This window comes from Chlamydotis macqueenii, chromosome 6, assembly GCF_036417535.1.
Source record: "Chlamydotis macqueenii isolate bChlMac1 chromosome 6, bChlMac1.mat, whole genome shotgun sequence".
Lineage (NCBI taxonomy): Eukaryota > Metazoa > Chordata > Aves > Otidiformes > Otididae > Chlamydotis > Chlamydotis macqueenii.
In genome coordinates, this window is record NC_141561.1 from 7,326,362 (window position 1) to 7,349,104 (window position 22,743).

Genomic DNA, 22,743 nt, shown 5'->3' on the forward strand with positions numbered 1-22,743 from the left:
AGTTTATGTGACGAAGACCCATCTTCTTTCTTCCTGTAGCATATAGCCTGGACCCAAAACACTATTTCAGGATGTGTTCTACCAGATTTTAGTATTATTTTAATATTAACAACTCCTGAGTGAGGTCATTTAAACAGGAACAAATATTTTAAATTTCAGTGTATGATCCTAACTGCTTGTCTCCTTGTGACACAAGAAGAAAAAGTTATGTTTTCTGGAAAATAGTTTATTGAGTGCTTGGGGAATTAAAAACTACAAGGTTTTGCTTGCAGTTGCAGAAGCAAGAAAAAAGTTAAACATAAATTAATTACCTGATTTGCTACTTATAGTGCTTCTAAAACCCTCATTTTAATCAGTCATTGCCAACCATGACCTTTATATTAATATCTGGCCCTTAAATTGATGTAGCAGAATATTTATAGATTAAAAAGTGCCTTCCTATGGCAGTAGAGTACTGATTATGAAAGCTGACGGAGATTTTTCAGTCGTCTTAACTCTTTGCTTCTAGGCCTCAGTTATACCCACTTGATTTTTCAGACTTAGGTGACTTTATTCCATACTCCACTGCAGGAATTAAGTAATTCAGTCAGTGCAGAATAAGCCCCACTTGTCCAGAAGCTTCAGTTGACTCAGATTGAGTAAGAAAGAAAAAAAAAAAAAAAGCCAGACAGTGATTACTGCAGTACTCAAAACTACATTTGCTGTGTAGAATTTCCATTCCAAGTATTGTTTTCATCTTCTCCATCATCTTGAGTCCTCAGTCTATATATTTTGCCTTCTTTTTTGAAGTCTTCTCCACGCTTTTCCACTACTCGCTTCCTGACTGCTTGCCTAGGGTACAAATGACAGTGAGGTTTGACAGTTTCCCCTGGTAATAATTGAGCTTATTGCAGTCACTTGTGGTCTAAATCATGCATCAAATAATCCTTTTCTCCAGCCCTTTGTTTCCTTGGGAAGCAATACCCAGCTGAAAATCTGTCATTTAGCGGTCAGACAAACTGACGCAATCTCATTTCCCCTGGAAAGCACCTGGCATGGCTGCTGCACTTGAACCGGCCTAGCAGCTCTCCTGGTACAGGGACATCTCGTGCTCCAGGAAATACAAAACCTTAACTGTCAAAAATCAGACTTCAGTTGCTTGAGTTACTTGTACAACCATACCATAACAGTTTGACATCTGATGGTCTAAATTTTTATCTTCCAAACATTATCTATCAGCTCAAGGGAGCCCACACTTGTAGTTACAGCCAAATTCCCTATTCATAAATGACTGCAAGACAATACGTTTTTCTACTCTGTAACTGGAAATTAAGGCAAACAATAGGATCTTGCTTAATCACACAGGTTAAAAACCAAGAAACCCTAGCCCAGAAACCCAGCCACCAGGTTATCCCTTCCAACCAGATGGAAGGGTGGTGGGTAGAAACTGCAAGGAGAACACAGCAGTTAGGAGACAGACACAGTTCAGTTCCCCACTACACCATGAAAACAATTCCAAGAGGCAGTTTGAGAAACAGCTGCCTTGAACAGCTGTGATTACCTGCTTTGCTCAACACTGGTAGATGTTGAAGGATGTGAATGGTCTTGCTGATGAGCTGATCTCACAGTGGACTGTGAGGGGGGTGGACTCGTAAACAGGAAGTTGCTAATAAATCTCCAAACTGCTAAGAGAGGATAAAGTATTGTGCCCAAGAACTTCCACAGATCACCGCCTGAAGCTTGAACAACAGAAGTAGCAGGTCTTCCCGCCTGGGCATGAACGCATAAAGGAAACTTGTCAGATATCAGGAGTCATGCTCTTGTAGACAGAGTATTTCATCCGTACTTTAGAAGCAGCTCAGTGGACACAAGAGAACTCCTTTGGTTATACATTAGTCATACATCTATGCCACCATTTATCTGTTTCAGAAAAAGTCCCCCTCCAAATCAGTCCTGACAAAAATTAAAGTAGTTTTGCCATCTGTCCTAGACACAGAAAATACCCAAATTCAAGCCAAATATTATCATGGCCAACTAACAGCAGATACACAGCTACAGTACCGCTCTCTGTGAGGAAATGAAAACCAAACAAACGCAAAACCAACACCTACCGGCAGCAATACTACTGAAGCACTGGGTGCCAACTCTAGCTCCAGTAATTTCTTTCCATAATCTTCTTTGGTAAACTCCCTTCTGGGAAACATTGTCGCCAGTGAAAAATTGCCGTAAGCATTACCAACCGTCTGCGAAAATATAAAGAAAACATTTTTAGTTATAACTGTTCACTCTCAAACAACTGCAGATTGGCCAGTCAAGAATACCTGGCCATATTGACCCAAGAATTCTGTATCAAACTATCAATCATCTTAATAGCGAAAAATGAAGGATTTTTCATATCCCACTCTCTCTAATGAATACAAAGGCAGTTGGTGGCACTGGAAGAGGCTGCTACCAAAACCCCCTTCAAATAAGCAAAAAGGAAAGTAGTGATGACAATTCCATCACAATCAACATCTAGTTGATGCTTCACCAAGCTGTTACCAGCACATAGCTGAGAAAACAAACCACCAATTTACCTGTGCAGCAAACTGCCTTGCTTCTTCCAGTCGTGCTTCAGATGGGAACTGGTTAGTAAAGGAAGATCCATCTGGGAGGCGGAACTGAATCCTGGCTATTGCACTGCAGGACAGGTACCGGGGTCAGTCAGCAAGCATATGAACAGTTACAAATGCTCCTGGGGCTTTAGCTTGGTAGTATTGAAATGTGGAAGAGAGGGACAGTCATCCTAATTGTGGCAGTGCAGATGGGTTCTAAGTTTGGATCCACAGTTGACAACCATCCGCTCATACCTCACAATGCATCTTCTCTGGTTTTTATCAGAGTCAAGACCCATCACCATTCAAACCAGATATTTATGTTAATCATTCAAAAGATGAATAAATCAATGAAATACAAACCATATTTCTTTTGTGTAGTCTGCACCACTTTCGTTCTTTATTCAAGGAGTTGTACTACAAGGGCATAGACACTTAAGCTGGCTTGGCACGTAGTTCAGCTAGCTATGGGCCAGCCTTACTGTTCAAGCTTCAACACCAACACAGGCTGCTGCTCCTGCACCTGCCCTCTGTCAGGGGCAGCACTCAACTCAGGGCGGCTCTGTAACGCCACATCTGGAGTCTATTTAGAGTAGTAGTGTTAGGCAAAGCAGGAGACAGCTCCTACCCAGGCAGCTGATGAGCCAAATCGAGCCTTGCTGCATCCAAGCCGATTGCGCACACGGCCAGACAGCTGGGTCAGCACCACGCTCCCCAGCGCAGCTCTGACATTATCTAGCCCTTCTGTCCAGGCACTACCCATCACATTCTCACCTTACCTAGTTCCCCACCTAGCCCCATTATACCTGGTATTGAAATCAAAGATCAGACAGCAAAAGCTCTTATGTAACTAAAATAACATACAAGGAAAGGTGGTTAGTGTTTCATAATCAGGAATGTCAAAAAGATTAAAGTTATCAGAGATTATAATATTGATGTAAATAGCTACAAATGAATAACATAAAAGAAAGCTAACTTTTTATGTCACTTTTTAAACAGTTCAACGTGGCATCCATTAATAGATTAGTATGTATATTACGTCTCTTAAAAGTTTACATAAAGTTTCTTTACCTCTCCCCCAAAATACAGAATTCTTTCCCTACAGACACTCACCTTCGCTCCTTTTGAGATGCTTCTTTTCTGGCCTCTATTTCAGCCTGTTTAGCCTGAAGAGCTGCAGCTTTGGCAGCTTCTGCTTCTTCCTTTGATTTTGCAAAGCGAGCTGCTCTCTCAGCACGATCCTGTGAAAGGACCAAACAAAAACCTTAATTTTTACCATAAATTGTAGCTTAATGTTCATTAAAACAGAGGGCTACGATCTGCACTGAGTACCCAAGCAGGAGCAAAGGCAGTAGAGCTGCAAATAATTATTCGCTGCCAGACTGCACCAGCTCATGTCATTAGCCAAGATGAGCCACTTTCCATGAGTCACTTCACGCAACAGTTGTTAACAGATGATCTTCCCATGCAAGTTTAACACTCCAGTGCATAGACAGGGATTTTATGAGTTACACAATCACAGTTCTAAGTGTTCTAGGCCAAAACCTAATATTGGGGAGGGGTTTCAATTGTTATCAATTGTTTATATCCACATACATACACACATATGTACAAACTTAGAAAATTATCCTCACCACCATTCGAGATAACTGTTCTTCTGCACGCTCCACAACTAAATATCCCCTTGCTCCTGTTCCAGAACTATAAATTGCAATTGTTTTTATGTTTAAATGATGATTCTCCACTGGACTCAAGCAGTATGACAGAAAAGTTGGTATGTTTGTTCAGACAGAAAAGATCACCATTATTATGAAAGCAGAAGCCTTGTTTTATACGCAGGAAATGCTGCATAAACCCCAAACACAAATTGTTACAAGGCCACAAGGATTCCACACAGAAAAATGGACAATCTTTTGAAGTTTCACCAAATGAGAAAATTTATCCTTTTAGTACACCAGTGGCCCTCGTGTGAGAGAGAAGAGCAGGCTATCTTCCAAAATGAAAAATTTACCATTGCAATCTGTTGCCTTATACGCTCTCTAGCAGCCCTCTCTTCTGCCTTTTCTCTGTTCCTTTCCTCTAACATACGTTTTGTTAATTCTTCTTCCTGTCGTCTTTTGTACTCCAACATTTCTTTACCAGTTTTTCTCCGTTCAATTTCTTTCTTAATTTCTTTCTGAATAAACAGAGACATAAAAATTGGACCACAAAATTGCCTTGGACAAGAGTAAGACAAGACTGAAGAACATTTGTTTAAAAAGGAATTAAGCAGTCATTCAAATAAGGGTATAAAAAAAACTGCAAGCAGTTTTACATCTTTGTGTTACCTGTTCTTCTTCTTTCCTTTTCTCTTCTCGTCTCTCTTCAAGCTTTTTTGTTATTCTAAATTTAAGAATAAAGTGAAAAGTCTTAAAATTGCAGTGTCTGTTATTAACATTTTAAAGTTTTAATGAAGCTTTTGCAGACACTTTCAGAAAAACGGAACACATGAAAATTAACATGAACGGTATACACTGCTAATACTTAGTGTACAGTAATGGTTAATACACATGCAGCTCTATCATCCATAAAAAGATCACGTGGTGATTCACCACCTGATTTCCCACATGTAATGGAGTTCTAAGGTATTCCTTCTGTCCTTTTACATTTAGTAAATGAAGAATTTTACATATTCTTACTGTTGAACCAACTTGTGAGACAATAAGCAAATACTATTTATGATCTGTGGTCACAGAAACACTAAATCTCAATCTCTTCTCAGCTCTTTAAGCCATCTGGTTTGTTCTGCACATCACTTCCTAAAGTGGAAAGCAAATAATATATAGCACTGACATAGATGCACATGCACCTGTCTCATCTATCCAGAAAGATGCCTCAGAATAAGAATCGACTCAAAAAAACATAGCCATTTACAACGTATTTTAAGTCTGGGGAAAGGGCAGGCACGACCAAACAACATGAGAAGTCAGATAATCAGAAAGATTTTGTTTGTATGGTAGCTGTTTTGCTTTTTAAAAAAAGAAAATGGTAATTACCATGGAGCTTTGCCCCTTTTTTCCCCTGAAAGAAATGCTGTAGATATATACAAATACAGCATAACTTAAGATTAATGCACATTTTAGAAAGGAACTTCAGTATTTAAATTAAAATATTGACTGCATTTTCTTATCAGTGGTAAGTAAAAATTATACTCACTGTCCAACAACTTTGGGAGAAAAATGAAGTTAAACGTGAAAAAGTTTTAAAATATATTTATTTTAGAAGTATAAATAATCCTCTTTACTAAGTATGTGTTACTGGTTTTAGATAGGATATTACAAACCATATCAGTCTTACAGATGCTAAAAAACAAGTTATACACCAAATCTTTATTTAAAAACAATCAATTTAATGAATGAATCATGTCTTGAACTAGATGTTTCTGGTCACCATACTTTAAAATACTAGAACTAGCATTGCTCATCAGACCTTATTACTGTTCATTGATCAAAACAAAGAAGAGCCTCAGAACAGGATTCCTCTGGCTTTTTCAATATGCCTGGACTATAAACATTCATCAAATGGACAAAAATAAACAGAAATAAGATGGCATCTGTGTACAAAAATCTGTTAGCACTTTATTACCCCAGTTTCAAGTGTTCAGTTCAATGTTTTAACTCGTTCAAAATTTTTGCAGCAAATGTATTGTCTGTATTCAAGTTACATCAAAGCAAGAACATCTTTAGTTTTCCAGATTAACCTTTCAGACTAGATAATAAATTAGATTAATTTAAAAGCTATTTCTGTATCAACCCTAGTATTGTCACAGACATCTAAACAAAAATAAGACCACATAAATGGTAACAGAACAAGCAACAAAAATCCTGTAAATCTGTTCAAAATACCCACCAAAACCCAAACTCCAACAAAACTGCCTCCTGAGAAACAAATACAATACCTTAGGAAGTCTGCAAAAGAAGACCTACCTTTCTACTTTGAGTGTAAGATCATTCACAGGCTGAGCATCACTCACTTGCTCATCTGAAGAATTAGTTGCTTCATGGCTTGCTTGACCTGAATTCGCTCCATCTTCAAGTGATGTACAAGAAAGTAATGCATAAGAGAAAAAAATAAAAGGTGTATTTCTTATCCCTAAAAATTATTATGCTCATGGTTAACAACTAAGATATGTCAAGGAGATACCAGGTTCTGCTATGCAGACTCCTTCCCCTCAACAATTTGGTTTCAGGTTACTAACCCAAAGAAACTTTGATTCCTAAACTGATTCCTATTTCCAGAAAGTGTACACAATTTTATTGTATTATAAACCATAGATTTCTCACTCATTAAAACTGAGCAGCATGAAAACCTGTTCTTCCCTCTAGACCTGCAAGAAGCATTCTGTGGTATCCAAGTTTTTCCTCAACAAGTCCACTCAATATATTGCCTTTTATGTACCATCATATAACAACTTAAGAACAGGAAAACTATTTCAAAAGGGAATTAGCTAGTACTTGTGTAAAAATACTGACCATTACCAGCAGAAGGTGTTATTGCCTCAGACATAACAGACTCAGGAGAGTCTGCTCTGGATTGCATATTTTCTGGAGCACCATCAGACTGAGAGGACGGACAGGGGGCAGATGACAGACTTCCATTTTCCAAAGGCTGCCCTTTTGCTGTGTGCATCTAAGAAATCAGGGAAAAAAAAACAAGACTATGAAACGTCAAATATTTTCCATAGGTTCAAAGATCAAGACTAAGCTATTTTTGGAGAATCAGTCCTATTTAAAATACGTAAGTAAAATTATCACATATTGTTGAATATGATGCAATCTATTTTTTCCTAATTTTAGTCTTACACTTGACATCAAAGTGATTAAACTATCTACATTTATATTATGTTCCATAGCATAATTTTATAAATCCACATTACAAAACCACATATGAACTGAAAGAGTAATCAGTATGTCATTCCAGTACAGAGTTCTTGACATATTTCTTCAATACTGTAGGTGTTACAAAGATGATCTAAAACAATCTGTGAGAAAAAAAAAAAAGAAAAAAAAAAAAAATAACACTCTTGCATGGTGCTTTCCACTCTGTTCAATCTGGGTACTGAATTGAAGTTTGCAGATGTTGTTGTTGGAAGGATATAGAACCAATACCTCACACTTCCCCAAGGCACGTGCTAAGGGCTAGGGACATCTGTCTGGAGCATGTGAGCACACCAAACTTGATCTGAAAGATCCAGTCTGTCAGCAAGCGTTACCTGTTTAACCTTATGGATTCTGGTAACAAGTTCTTCAACTGAAACGCTGCCAGCTATTACTTCCAAAGGGATTCCATTGTCTCCTATAAAAAAACTGGATGGAACGCACACTACAGGATCTGCACAGCAACAGTTAAGGGCAACAAACGACAAAAGTTTATAAAGCCACTTTAAAAGGAAAAGCACAAGACCTTCCTACAGAACCTTCTAGCCCAATATTCTATCTCCACCTTGTTGCCAGTAGTCAGTATCAAGGGAAGAAGAAAAAAAGATGCTAACAAAAACACTGGAAAACACTACATAAAACTGATTAATAATTCTTCTTTTCTTTGAAACGGCTTAAGTCTAAACATTTTGCTCCAACACACAGATATCTGACAACTGATTATGCTTTGACTTGAAAGATTTTTAGTGAGACAGCCTCTTAACGTAGACAATAGTTAATTAAGAAAATCCAAGTTATAGCACTGAATTCCCTTTCTCAGCATCATACAGAATTCCTGAGCTATAAGCAGCAACCTACTTAAGGCAGGCAGATGTTCACCCAACTTCCTACCTGTGTGTCTGATACAACCCAATCCACGACTTGTTCCTCCTCCTCTGTAACTCTGAACTCCAGCTAATAATCCAAAGCACTGCTGGTTTGTTCTCTCATGCTGATGAGTAATACCAATGGGTTATTTTGTTTACATCAGGCTTTGAATAAATTTTCTATTTGAAGAATTACACAGAATTAACCTTAAAAAACTCCAACTTGTTCACTTTCTCTAAGAACTGACAGTAAGTTGAATACATAGATGGTATCTTTTAACTACTCAGTTTATTGCATATTTTTATGCCATAAGAAGTATTTTAATAACATTGCTTGTAAGTATTTGTCTTAAGAACGGTATTAACTTGTGAAGAGCAATTATCTGTAATCATAATGTAGCATCTAAACTGATCTTAAAGGATACAAATTTGAGAAAACTGCAGGCATGCTTCACTGTTTAAAAGAAAAGATTCATTTAGGAGGAGGAATTACTTCGCAACAACTTCAGATTAAGTCTTTCATCACAAAAATAACTGTCCTACTACCACACACAAAACTATTTAAATACTTGAGAGAACACCAAAAGCAAATTTGCATTGCATCTTCTCATTAACATTTAGCATAAGTGTTGACATGGTGACAATCCCTGGTTATCACAGCTGACTACATAAGATTTAGGGAAACAGTGCTAAGAAGCAATTGAGGAAAAAGACATTTAGTCTTTTGAGTGCAAATAACATAGTAAGTCTAATAAAATGTCTACAGAGCATTTCAAAATAATACCATTTTCAGAAATAATGCACATGGCTGAGTAATTTACCCAGGAACCTCAATGGCTCTATTCTACATGTTACAATAGAGAAAAACACATTTTCTCTGGGGCTTTAGATTTTTATCTTTCTGAATTCATGACAGTTTTTAAATTTATTATGTAACTTGGCAAATCAAGAACTGCCTCAAGAGTACATGCATTTTGATTTCAGCTTTTTTATGTAACTTTCGTGTCTTTTCCTACTGAAAAGAGGACAATCTCGAGTATTCTTTTACGAGTACTGAAATACAGTCTGAAATACGCAATGAATATTCTGCAGAACACAACACTAAATGTGGAAATTTGGAATTTTCTCAGGCTCTAGTGGCTTCAGGAGTATTGAGTTCACTTATACTCTGGAACTTTGTATTTAGACTATCTCCAAATCAGGGCAAGGACTTCAAAAGGCTCTTACTTTCATCATAATCAATGAAAGACTGTATGACAGACAGAATGAGAATAGGACCAAACCTTTTGGTGTCGATTTTAATAGCAACAAAACCATCTGAGGCAGCTTCAGTCACCTTCTCATCTTCCCACCTTGCAGCCATCTCAGTAGATTGTTCATCCTCACCTGCAAGATACAGCACGTGTGAAACTAAACACACCACAAATTACTGTCTCTGGTCTGATTTTAGCTTTGCTTCCGTTGCTTGAAATCACCTTTGAAAGACACTCTTGTGATTATCTGCAAGTTAGGGTTTTGGGTTGGTGGTTTGTTTTGTTTTGGTTTTTTTTAAATAACCTGGAGACAACTCACTCCAGCTGATTCACTTTGCCAATATGCCAAAAACTTAATATATCAAAAATCCTTCCAAGCCAGCAAGCATGTAGCTTTTGCAGTCATTCACCGGTATGGTGAGCTGTTCCAAAGGAGCAGAAGGGACTGGACCACACAGATGAAGTAAAGATAGAGGAACTGGAGGTGACGGCGAGTCTGAAGATGGTCTTGATTGGGACAGCCACCGAAGGGCTCATTTTCCTATTACAGTGAGTAGGCTTACACTTCAATATTGTGCTTGTAACTCTCATCATATGCAAGCAGATCCCGCAGCACAGAGCGAACCATTGCTTCTCCTTGATATTGAGCTTCACCTGCTAACATGCTAAAACTATCCACTGCTTACCCTTCATTATAAATGTAATTACATATTGGTACACCAGCTGCTAACAGGTAAAACTACATTTTCCACCCCTTGTAAATACATAATTCAGCAGACAAGGCTTCACAGTTTGATGGTGTTGGAAAAAAAAAAAAACAACCCAAAACAAAAAGCATGCATTTGCAGGATTATTTGTAACTTAGTTTTGTATGCCAGTTCCTGACATGAACAGTAACAGCAGGAGGGGAGGAAAAGGAGGAGCACACAGGAACAAGAAGAACAGTAGAAGAGCTACTTAAGTAAGGGAAAGTGAGGTGGTGTTCTGGGCCATAGATTCCCAAGTGTTATTTTAATCAGAGGAAACAATGTGAATCACACATATTCTCCAAAGCACCGGTTTAGAGAGGATTTAGGATAAAGAAAATACATTGCAATGAATACTAACCATCTTCCAACAAGTAAAGTGCAACCATTTGTTTATCTTCCATCTGTATCACTTCCTAGCAGCTTGGAATTGACTGTACTCTTGATGAAGAATTTGAGTCACAAGTATAGAAGAACAGTAGTCCGTTATTCAAAGACAACAACAAACCATTTGTTTGTTTGATCCCAGTTGCCATTTCAGGCAGTACTTTTCACTTGGTACAGATCAGGAGTTACATGTGCAGTCCCCTGGTGAAGCATGGCTGCCTTAAGGCTACGCCTGACTGGCCACAATGCTTCTCAGACAGACATGTATCAAAAATATACTGATTCTGGAAAAGTGTTTTCCAATCATATGTATTGATTTTTTTCCCTGGAAGTATTGCAGCAAGTAAGAAACTATTTATCCCTATTACAATTATTCTACACAAGCAAGTAAATATTTTGGGTATTTTATGTAGGAATCTTTCCTCTGCCTTTAACTGCAGGGCTTCCAACTGCGGTCAATGGATGCAGCTGTTCTGCCAAGAGCAGTTCAGTCTCCTCCCCCATTTCCAAATGCTCAGACAGCTGCTTCACCACACATACTTTTTCAAAAGGACACGTGCTCTTCTGATTAGGCTACTAAAAATATCTCAATACTTGCCTAACACTAACTTTTCCATACAAACAACTGCAGTAGAAGAAGAATGCCAGAAGACATAAACAGGTCAGAGACTGTTCACAGCACAGTCTCTGAGAGATGTGACCCATGAATGGAAATGCTGATAACTCACATTTTATAAAGCTCTATGCCATGAGGCACAGTTTAATATTGTGACTACCCATGGAACAGTCACTTATTCTTGTACACATTTTTGTTTTGACAACCCTTCCTGCTTTGGAGGTCAAAGTTCATTTATTACAGTTTTAGAGTAGTAATAATATCCTGAAATGAAAACTGACAGGTCATAGGAAAAGCATCAGAAAAGTCACGAGGTCAAGCTGAACAGAACTTGACATAATTCATAACTCTGCCAAACACTGAGCTATCACAACCGCCTCAGAATTCTAATTCTCAAGACTCTCAGATTTTTAAAATGTTTTTTTTAAGCATCCTTTTATTTCACTCGTAGCAATCAAAAGACCTGTACATAATTCTCAGTCACACTTGCAAATGTCTTGCATTTGGCCAGGTAACTTTAGATATCTCCACAGGGAAAATGTATCCATCATTTCCAATTAGCTGAATCACTTGAGAAGATACACTTTTCTGCAACGATTTAGTTTGTGCTTGAGGAACTGATTCAAAACCATCACAGGCTGTCAAAGGATTTTAATTCTCCTATTCCTCAACATACTGTCATCAGGGAAAGTGTTTTCCTTTCAAGAAGAAGATGGATAAGTCCAGCTGACTTCTCAATGTCCAACGTTTCATAACTACTCAGTATGACTAAGGATTGCCCACTCTGGAAATGACGGCAAGCAGACACATTAAACTGTTCACCTCCTCCTCCTTTGCAGCATTTTACATATTTAACTTTGAGAGTGCTTTGATACAGCTTGGGTACAAAAAACTAACAAATGCTTTGTTGATTTCAAATCAGCGTTTTGTAAAAAAAAAAAAAAAATAAAAAAAAATCTAAAAGTGAAGCTATGAACAAAGGAAGGAGTGTTTCTACCAATGTTTCTACAAAGAAACAAACATTTTAGCTTGAAGTGTCATCGCGTCCGTCCCACCTCCATTTTTCACTTCTGAAAAGAAAGCACTTTTTATGAGTGGTCTGGTATTTTCATGTTCAGAACATTTCTAACTTTTAGAAAGAATAATCTTAAACACTTCGTTCAGCACAGAGGCTACATCTGAGGAGGTTCCTTATCAAATGAACAATAAACTTCAAATTAATAACTCAAAATGCGAAAGGAATTTTCTAACTCTCTAGGCTTAAACACCATCTACAGAACAGCTACCGGCAAAATACCAGAGACGTTCACCAGACCTGTTTCAGCATCAAGAATTCTGTTTTCCTGGGTAGCAGCAGAACCCACTAGCAATTATTTGATGCCACAAAGTAACCCTCCTGCTCCTCAACCGCAAGTCCTTGCTTTGTGTGTGTGTGTGCAGGAGTCTCTAACACCTCACCTTAATGTTTTAAAATCAGTTTTGTAAGGCAGACACGCTTCACCTCATGCTCCCTGCAGAGTATGGAGCAACTGCTTTTACTACAACTTCTCATGCATCCAATAGGATCTTTAATACTTCGACAACTGCATCACCAGAACTACGCTGTGAAGATTTTAAAAACCGAACTAAAAAATATTAAGATTACAGCTGCAAAGAAAAATGTTAAAGAAAAAAAACTGGTTGAACAACACGCAATTGCAGCCACAAACACCACTTCATAGTTAAGATAAATAGTCACATTATTCCTTGTTTGACTAGAAAATATTCTACAATCAGAAAGAATAATCCATTTCTTCATTTTCTAGTGCTTCTTTAGAGAAGTGCCATGAAGATGGAGAGAGAGACAGAGAAATGACAGCAGAAACCAAACAGAGATGGACCTACCAGAATTGTAATTTTTGCCAAGGCTGTATCTAATAGGTGTCCTCCACAGTGGGCATCTTAAAATTACTGTTAATTTATATTTTCCATTTCTCTCCACTTTTTCCATTATTAACTTTTTGTCCCCACATACATCATTGGACAAACTATACAAAACACAATAGATACATTGAACACTTCTGGAAACCATGTTTTCCTACTCAGAAACCTGCTTTCAAATGCTTGTCTCCAGTGCCTACGGGCAAGCGTGTAGCGCAAAGACTCAAAGCTATCGTCACCACCAACTGCATGATTTTAAACATGGATCTACCCAAACAACAAACTCAATCACTGCTAGGATCAAACAGACTATTCCTTCAGCACTCTGCATCCTTCAAACACACCTGCTTCCACACACAGTGAGATAGTATGTTCTTGAGCTTCCCAGTTCCCTTTCCTAGCAGGCATAAGAGAGCGGCTTCGCGACCAGCTCTGTCACAGGCTCCAGTTTATTGCCAATCAAAAGTCAGAGTAGGACAATGAGAAATAAAACCAAATCTTAAAACACTTTCAACACTTTCCCCCTACCCTTCCCTTCTTCCCAGGCTAAGCTTCACTCCCAATTTTCTTCAGCTGCCCTCCCTCCACAAGTGGCACAGGGAATGGGGGCTGCAGTCAGTTCATCACACCTTGTCTCTGCTGCTCCCTCCTCCACACACTTTTCCCGTCCTCCAGCGCAGGGTCCCTCCCACAGGATACATTCCTCCACAAACTTCTCCAGCTTGAGTCCTTCCCACAGACTGCAGTTCTTCACACAGTGCTCCAGCGTGGGTCCCTTCCACGGGGTGCAGTCCTTCAGGAACAGACTGCTCCAGCATGGGTCCCCTGTGGGGGTCACAAGCCCCGCCAGCAAACCTGCTCCAGCGTGGGCTCCTCTCTCCATGGGTCCACAGCTCCTGCCAGGAGCCTGCTCCAGCGCAGGCTTCCCATGAGGCCACAGCCTCCTTTGGGCATCCACCTGCCCCGGTGTGGGGTCCTCCACGGGCTGCAGGTGGATCTCTGCTTCTCTGTGGACCTCCATGGGCTGCAGGGGTCAGCCTGCTTCGCCATGGGCTGCAGGGAAGTCTCTGTTCCAGCACCTGAAGCACCTTCTCTCCCTCCTCTTCACTGACCTTGGTGTCTGCAGACCTGGTCCTCTCACATATTCTCACTTCTGTCTTCATCTGCAGTTGCATAGTTTTTTCTCTTTGTTTTTAAATACGTTGTCCCAGAGACACTGCTGCCATTACTGAGGGGCTCGGCCTTGGCCAGCAGTGGGTCTGTCTTGGAGCCGGCTGTCAGACACAGGGGAAGCTTCCAGCAGCTTCTCACAGAAGCCACCCCTGTAGCCCCCTTGCTACCAAAACCTCGCCACATAAACTGAATACAGAGCACATGAAACATCCAAGAAATTTAGTAGAAAACTTTTAACCCTGAGCAGGGAGTCAGGGGGAAGATGAGCCTTTAATGAAGTCACAGCACATTATGTTTCATGTGTGAAGATTTTAAGTGTTGCGAAACACCAGTGTCAGGAAGTTCCTTGTTGTTTTCCACTTGGCTTTCCATTTAATTTTGTACAACACGCTACGATCACCTCATTATTGCCTACGAAGGCAGAGAGCTATCAGGACAATGGTTAAAGGCTTTCACATTATAGCACCCACTTGCCATCATGATTTGTGGGCTCTAAAATGCTGCCTTTAAGCCTGCGTACCCTACCCAATCCCTTCCTCCAACACCAACACAGCAAGCATGTTGTGGGCTGAGAAGATCTTGATTTCGAGCAGTATGTTCACTATCCAGTACAAAATGCTGTTCTCAAAGTATAAAGAGACTTGTGTCAACAGAGGAACTTAACTGCACTTTACTTTTCTGTTCATATCCCCTTTGGGAGTGAATTTCTCCTTGAAGCTAAGCAAATCCCACAGTTCAATAATTCTTAAGGGAACAACATAAGTCACGTGTTTAGCATGGTTGTTTTTCCACGTGGCATTTGAAAAACTTCAAGCCACTGGCAACAGCAAAAACCAAAAAAAAATAAGACACACATAAAAACATAAGAAGGTTAAAGAGCCTGCCTAACGTCCTCCTTTCCCTTTACCCATTCTTATTTTTTCCAGACAGAAAGGCAATGTACACAAAGACAACGTGAGTTTCTACAGGTTTCTTCAATTATCGTTCATTACAGAATAAACTACGAAATTGAAAAGAACACGGCCACTGTACACAAGCAGCTATGAAAGTTACAGCAGGAAGAACTGGATGCAGGCTTATCCAAGGATATAATGAAGGGAAAAGCGAAACGCCGAAAGAAGGGATTTCTGTGCCCACAGCAGTGTGCACAGCCGGGACGCAGCACAGCAAGGACAAGGCCCGGGACAGCTCCAGAGCAGGCCCCGCACCGCCGGGCCGGGCAGCAGGGGCTCGCACTGACACAGCAGAAATCCCTGCACGGCGGGAGGCGGAGGCGGGGAAGCAGCAGCTGCCGAAGGCGCTGCCGAGCTCCGGCCAGCCCCGCCCGGGGGCCAGGGAAGGCGCGGCGCCGGCTGACAGGGCCGCGGGCTGGCTGGGCCCAGCCGCCGGGGAAAGCGGGCGGCGACACCCACGGCGGGGATGGATGGCAGTCCGGGAACTGCGCTCCACCCGGGCGCCGCCGGAGCCCGGGGCTGTCCCCAGGGACGGCACGGCAGCCCTGAGCCCCGCCTGAGCGGCGGCGGCTGCTGCTCCCGGGCCCCGGCGGCGAGGCGACCGCAGGCGCCGTGTCAGTGCGGGGGCGGTCAGGGCCTAGCTCCCGGCGCCGCCCCCCCGCCCCGGCCGTGCCGTGCCGTGCCGTGCCGTGCCGTACCATACCTGACACGAACACGACGAAGACCGAGCTCCGCTGCTTGGCGGCGGCGATGGCGGCCGGGATGGAGCCCCCGAACCACATCATGGTGCCGCTGCCGGCCCCGGGCGCTGCCAGTCACCGCCAGGCGCATGCGCGGCGGAGACCCCGCACCAACGTGTTGTCGCGCGCCTGCGCCGGCTGCCGCGGCTCGACCTCGGCTTCTGATTGGCGGTTGATGGCCCACCCCGTGCGGGGTGGCGGCAGATTCGGCCCGGCTGGGCGCCATCTTGGCGCCGTGGTGCCTCGCGTGTGTCCATGGCGGCGGCTGCCCCCTGAGGTGTGTCCCGCCGCGAAATGGCTGAGGCAGCCCCGGCCGCAGGGTGAAAGGGACTCACGCACCCAGGGCGCGCATCGTGCACCCGAGGGCCTGTGAGGACAGGATGGCCACAGGTAACCCTGGCCCCAGCGTACACCCTGGGAAAGTCAGGGGTGCAACAGGGGAAAAATTATGGAGGAGGTAACAGTTTCATGGAAATCCGTGCTAAATATGTCAAAAAGTAGAGAGTGTGGTGTGCACAGATCCGCTGTGAGTGGCAGGAGGTGAGGGCAGAACATTGGCCATGCTCCCTGGTCTGCCAGACGGTGTGACTGGGATGGTGTGGCATTTCCAGCACAGCCTTAGCGGGGATACAGCCAGCAGAGGCAGACAGTCTCTTTGATGGACGTTTCACACTAACAAGGATAGGACAATTTCTTTCAGGTGCTCTGATGATAAAATTCTGAAGCACATTTAGGACTGTGACTGTGTATACTGGGTAACTATTGCTGAGGCAGATACTGTCAAACATTTGAAGCCCAAAAAATAGTCTCTCAGCCTGGAAAGCCTTTCAGTGTTGTATGGAGTGTAACCTAGAGTTTAATAAGAAAAGGCACGAGATGATGACAGCGGCAAATCAATATTCACAACAATATACAAAAATGGTTTTACTTCTCTCAAGATGCAGCATGTGGAAAATGTGTCCCAGTAATCCTGCTGACTGGGTAAGCTTTGCATATACATACTGTGCTTCTGCAAGTTTCTTAAAAAAGTAACCATCAGAACATTATAGCTTTTCTACTGAAATTATTTTTTGGTATTTTCTTTCTTCATGGTACAAAATATATTTAAGAACAATGCAAAAGTTTGAATGGTATTAAACTGTAAATTATTATTTTTTTTTAAGATGAATCAAAAGACATGTTACACATATGCGTATAGAGGAAGAGGTTAGGTTGTACTGTGTATTAGTATCCGAAGTGTCTGTGTATTAGATATTAAGATCTGTGTATTAGTATATTAAGAATCTGAAGAATTTGGAAACGTACTAATTCTCATGACATTCCCAACTGCTGTAGCGTGCATTTATTGCCTCTCATTTGAAACCCTAAGTTGGAAGCCGAGTTGCATGAGAAGGGCGAGTGAAGTGTCTAACACTGTATTGTTTGGAAATTACTTTGCAAATATGATTTTTAAAAATTTCTATACCACTTCAAGGAAGGAAGATATTTTGTTTAAACATGGAAGTGGAAGGGCTTACTAATGACTGGATAGGTAAATTTTGTGAGGGTGTACAATCTTTCCCATCATCAGGAGCTATTTATATTACATTCTCAAATAATTACAATTTTACAAGTATAACTCTTTAACGGTAGGGTCACTGAGTTGCTGCTGTTGCACGTGTCTCTGCTGCTGTAATTAATCTGAGAGCCCCTAGAGCAGGTGTCCCTGGGAGACAGCGGAGGTCTTCGATTTGTAGGCCTGGGAACAGGGAGGGGTAACTAGTAAGTAGAAAGTTCTATTGAGAAATAAGAAAAAATAATTTGATAGCAGAAGCATTACCTGGAATTCAGTTCCCTGCTGTGCTGCCAGATCCCTGGCTGACTTAGGCAAATTGCTTTATACGTAGGGAACATTTGTAAGGCAGGACACAGATCAAGTTGGGTGGGTTGCACCATCTCGAACACGTGTGTGCATGTACACAGAGACGAGGCAAACTGTGCATGGATCAGGGTAACTTCCACAGGCTCTTTAACACCATTTTGAAAGGGTTCTCCTACATCCAGCCTGCTTCCCAAAATGCTTGTAATCACATTTTGTAAGGTCTCAGTCCACCTCTAGAGCATTCGCTATTGCAAGTCTAAGACTCTTCAGAACATATGGAGCCAAATTTGACTGAAATTTCATCTCTTACTCCTGTAGAAATGTCAGTTAGTTTGTTAAAATGAACCCAAATTCAGCACTCAGTATGGGAAACAATGCAAGACAGCCATTTACATTTTAAGAGATTAATTTCACCCCCAAACCAGCACAGATCTACTTGGATTAAAAACAAAAATATTTTTATTAGTTAATTACTTTTTAAAACTGCACTGTGTCTTCACACTAATCAATGGTTCATTAACAAACCAAAGTATCAGTTTAAGCCAAGTAAAAAGGCGACACATTTGCATAAATATATAGACAAGCTCTGGTGTGTTTCCTAGTCTGTATAAATCAATGTGGTAGACTGTCATAACACACTTGATGCTGTTCAAGCCAGTCCTTATGGCAGCCAGGCTCTAGCATGCCTTACACCTCTGTTGCACCTGCATCTGAAAAATGTCACTGCTGTCAGCACAGTGTATTAACATCAATCTGTAGTCTAATTCAGATTCTCAGGTAACCGGGACATGGGAACTGAATTAAAAATAAACATCACTGTTAAGCTTTATCCACAGCAGCACAGTTTATTTTTATAATTTATACCAGTTTTAAAAGCATACAACTACCAGCAACATACAGATTTTCCTATACCGCTCTTTGGTTTACAGCACTAGTCCTATCTGACATTCAACTTTCTCTTCAGAAGTGCAGAAACAGTTCATTGCAGTTGCACGCATCCCATGTAATGACTAGGCTTGTGTGCTTTACCAGTAACACTGAAAAATGAAAAAAAGCAGCAAACTCTAAAGTGTTTGTGCCCTGGACCAAATTTTAGTGCTTCTCAATAATCTCTTAAGCAAGATCCACTTTCAATCTGACAAATTTTGACAAATGGCAAACACTGGAAAACGTCAAGTAGTTACAAGCAGGATAAAAAATAAACCTTCCTGACAAGGGGCTGCCAAACAAAGCCAGGTCCGTACTCCAGCCTTACAAGCCTAAACACACAAGGCAGACATTGAACTAGATGGAGGCTCATTCACGTTGCGATAAGAACCTAATTGCATACATTTTCAGGTCAGCCAAGAGGCAACTTCAGTTACACTGGACCTTCTGTCTGAAGTTTTCACATGTGAATAGTGACTTTGCTCTCAGGTTCCGGAATAAGAGAACTTAAAGGGACTTAATTTTCAGAATGTTTTGGAAGTTAGGCCCTTTTAAGGGCTGTGGTCTACACCCAAGAAATAAGGCTTTCAAAATGAAGTCTCATTGACATTGTGCACTTCAAGTTTATACTTGTTGACATCAATAGCCAAAAATACCCAAACTCCAAACATTTCAAATGCAAATAGGAGCACGACATTGTCTAGAGGCAGTACATCAACCTTCATAAAGACTGAGCTGTGGAAACATTGAAGGAATTGAAGTAAGTCCTTTCTCAGCTGGAAATGTATAAAAATTCCATCTACAATCATTTTTCATGACCTGTAACATAAAAGTGGTTTGATAAATTTTCTCCAAAACTTCATATAAACATTCTTTGCCTCAGAGCTAAATATGGGAAATTACAGCCCACACCAGTTTCCTAGGGGAAAAAAAAAAAACAACGTCATGGAACTAAAATAGATATTTATAAAATAAGTTAGTTGCAAATTTAATTATGACTTCCCTTTCAGACATCCAGACAAGTTAGTACAAGATTAACTCAAAACAACAAACATGTCAAATGTGAAGTTTTAAGGCACAAATGAGTATTATAGCATGAGGATAGAACTACATCCCCTGGAGAGGAAAATGGCTGCCATTACTAGATAGGAGAAGGGTATAGAGGTATTTGAATAGCACAAGACAAAGTAATGGTCTTACTGTGAAAGGCATGGTGCTTAGCAAAGTATCTCATTTGATTCATCAAGCTGAACAGTTCTTACAATTTGACAAAACTGAGCTCTCATCTGTACCGCCTGGGTCTTGAAACGTACTGTGTTCTACAGCAGGCCAGTAGGATTAGGAATGGTTGCAGGTAGGAACACCTGAGCGCTACAGAGTCTTCAGTACACCACAGTGCTAGATTTCTTTCTTTGTAGATGTTCCACTACTTTTCTTTTTATGTCACTTTCTAAGTGTATGTGTGTGAGCGAAAGAAAAGGATTTCAGATTAAAATAGGTTAAATTTGCCCAGGGGGAAGTCTCAGGTAAGATGCAAGATGCCCATTACCAATGTTTCACTTCATAGCAATCCAGTCTTACTGAAACATGAGGCAGGTGAGGCTGTGAGTAGATTCTCAGGTGTGCTGTTATCATCTACCCAAATTCAACCTCATGGCTCTGTGCTTTTGAGTGTTCGCAGAGTACGGGGCTTAAATTTGTTTTTTTTTTAAATTTTGAAATATAACTTTCACTGTAATATCACAAATAACATTGGATCTGTTCACCGGTCAGGGATGGATTTTACCTAGTAATAAAACTGTATTCATTAAATTTAAAATAAATAAATAGTAGCCTTTGGTCGAGTAGGTAATGGCCAGATTTGTTCAATTTTCCCAGGTAGTCTTCCAGTGCTTTCTCCTCAGCTTTAAAAGCTGTAAGACATGTTCCCAACCAAATGAAATGTATTAAATGACTGCAATATAATTTAAGTCCCCACTTAATTACTTTTGCCACTATTTGCTTTAAAAATGGCTTTAATGTTAAATGACAGGAAGCTCAAATATACTGGAGTACTAGAAGATCTGTTGAGAACACTTGAGAATGCTAGTTTTACTTGCACTGTCTATTTTGTGCCATAAAGTGCATTTATTTGCATCCGAATATATGGAACAAATCTAGTGCCAGGGATTTTGTACGCAGTCCCTAGGCTTATGTGTTTCAAGGAACCAAAAGGGCCGAAGTGTAGAAGCCAGGAAGATACAAATGGTCTTGGTTAGATGAGCTTACCACTCTGCTCACTTACTAGAGACAGTGTGAAATAGCACAAAATCAGGAATGAACAAGACTGTAAAGCAGAACTATTTGAATTCTGTGCCCGCTGTAGACATGAGAGGCCTTTAACGCTTCCAGAGTCCTGTTAATTGTATCTTTGCAGCTCACATCAGCAGGCCCAGATCAAAGAAATGTAACTGACCTTGTTTCACGCAATGGAAAATATACTCAGAAAGGCCGAGCTGCCCGTAGTAACTGTAGGTAAGTATCAGATTCAGGATTAGAACAGAACTGGCTTATTAAATGTTCTAATTTTTAATTCCAGGGCAATTTTCTCAACTTACTTGAGAAGAATGAAATTATTTGCTTGTTCCTAATCAGCGTATCCCTCCCCTCCTTTTGTTTGGATTCCTTGTGTCCTCTATGCTTACTGCTCTCATTACATTTTATTCTCTTTAGTTATTATGGGAAAAGATATTAAATGAAGCAAGTCATGCAGCATCCTTTGGAAATGGTTTAATTTGATGTTTGATTTAGTTCTTGGGTTGTTCGGAATAGATGGAAGCTCTTGACTATTGACTACTCTTCTACATCTGTGAAAAATCTTGTCCTGGAACATGTTAGCTACAGGAGGCAGCTGCTTCTCTAGGTTGTGACACCTGTTGTTACAGGCCTTTAATCTGTTAACTGCTTTACAGGATTAAAATAATAATCTTAAACTAGCACTGGAAATCTGCAAGAGGCAGTGACGGAACCTGTGCATTAGTCATGTTATCTCTGTGCTATTCAGAGGAGGGGCCGACTGTAATCTGCGTAAGCTGAGGTTCTTCCCATCTTTGGTTTTGGGTGCAGTAAACTACAGCAGTCCAACCTGAGGAGGAAGACATATCTCCCTCTCATTCAAGTAGTATATTCATTCAAGTAATAGCGTAAGAACTCAAATGCCAAGTGCCAGCCTTTTAGAAAAGCAGGCAGGGATAAGATCTGTCTTTTGGCTAGGGCCTCAAAGCTGAACTTTTTCTCCTCTGTTTTAGAGGGGAGCATCTGAGTGTAAGTAAGTTTACCTTTGGCCACATAAATACCTGTTACTACAGCATTTTGCAAAAATCAAGTCCCATATACCTAATTTATTAGGCTACATGATTCTGGACAGGCCAGTTTTCTTCCAAGTACTTTGATTCATCACATGAAGGACTGAAGAATTGAACATGCATAGGACTGTTCTTGCCACTTTACGTGTTTTATGTTTGGTTGTTCAGAGATAGGATTTTTTGTACACCAAGTGAAAATGAATGCTGGTTTAGGCACCCATACTTTTCCTCTGTAAAATGTGTTTTTAAACATAATGTTTACCTTAAGTATCCTCTTAGGGAAGTTCCAAATGCATCTTTGACAAAGCAGCAGCCTTAAGAAAGGAACAAGTAGTTGGTCATCTACACAGCAAATCAGTGCCTGTGCTAAAAAAAAAAAAACCAAAACAACCAAAACCAAACAAACGAACAAAAACCAACCAAACAAACAAAAAAACCAAACCAGGAGCAGTCCCTTATGGTCTCTGA

At 40.7% G+C, this 22,743-nt stretch overlaps 1 protein-coding gene across 2 annotated transcripts; it reads right to left on the reverse strand.

Annotated features, from left to right (window-relative positions):
* Nucleotides 1-205: 205 nt before the first annotated feature.
* UBXN4 (UBX domain protein 4) lies at nt 206-16,239 on the reverse strand. Of its 2 annotated transcripts, XM_086750967.1 has the most exons (13): nt 16,107-16,239; nt 9,639-9,741; nt 8,781-8,809; nt 7,825-7,943; nt 7,085-7,241; nt 6,539-6,641; nt 4,901-4,955; nt 4,585-4,749; nt 3,687-3,814; nt 2,556-2,658; nt 2,091-2,222; nt 1,541-1,749; nt 206-831 (listed from the first exon to the last, which is right to left on the reverse strand). In XM_086750967.1, exons 1-13 carry the CDS (start codon nt 16,186-16,188, stop codon nt 693-695), a joined length of 1,524 nt encoding a protein of 507 aa, XP_086607093.1. In that variant the 5' UTR covers nt 16,189-16,239; the 3' UTR covers nt 206-692. The 2 variants fall into 2 exon arrangements, with proteins under 2 accessions (XP_086607093.1, XP_086607094.1); XM_086750968.1 differs by lacking the exon at nt 8,781-8,809 and having other exon boundaries at nt 7,825-7,918.
* Between the last annotated feature and the right edge of the window lie 6,504 nt (nt 16,240-22,743).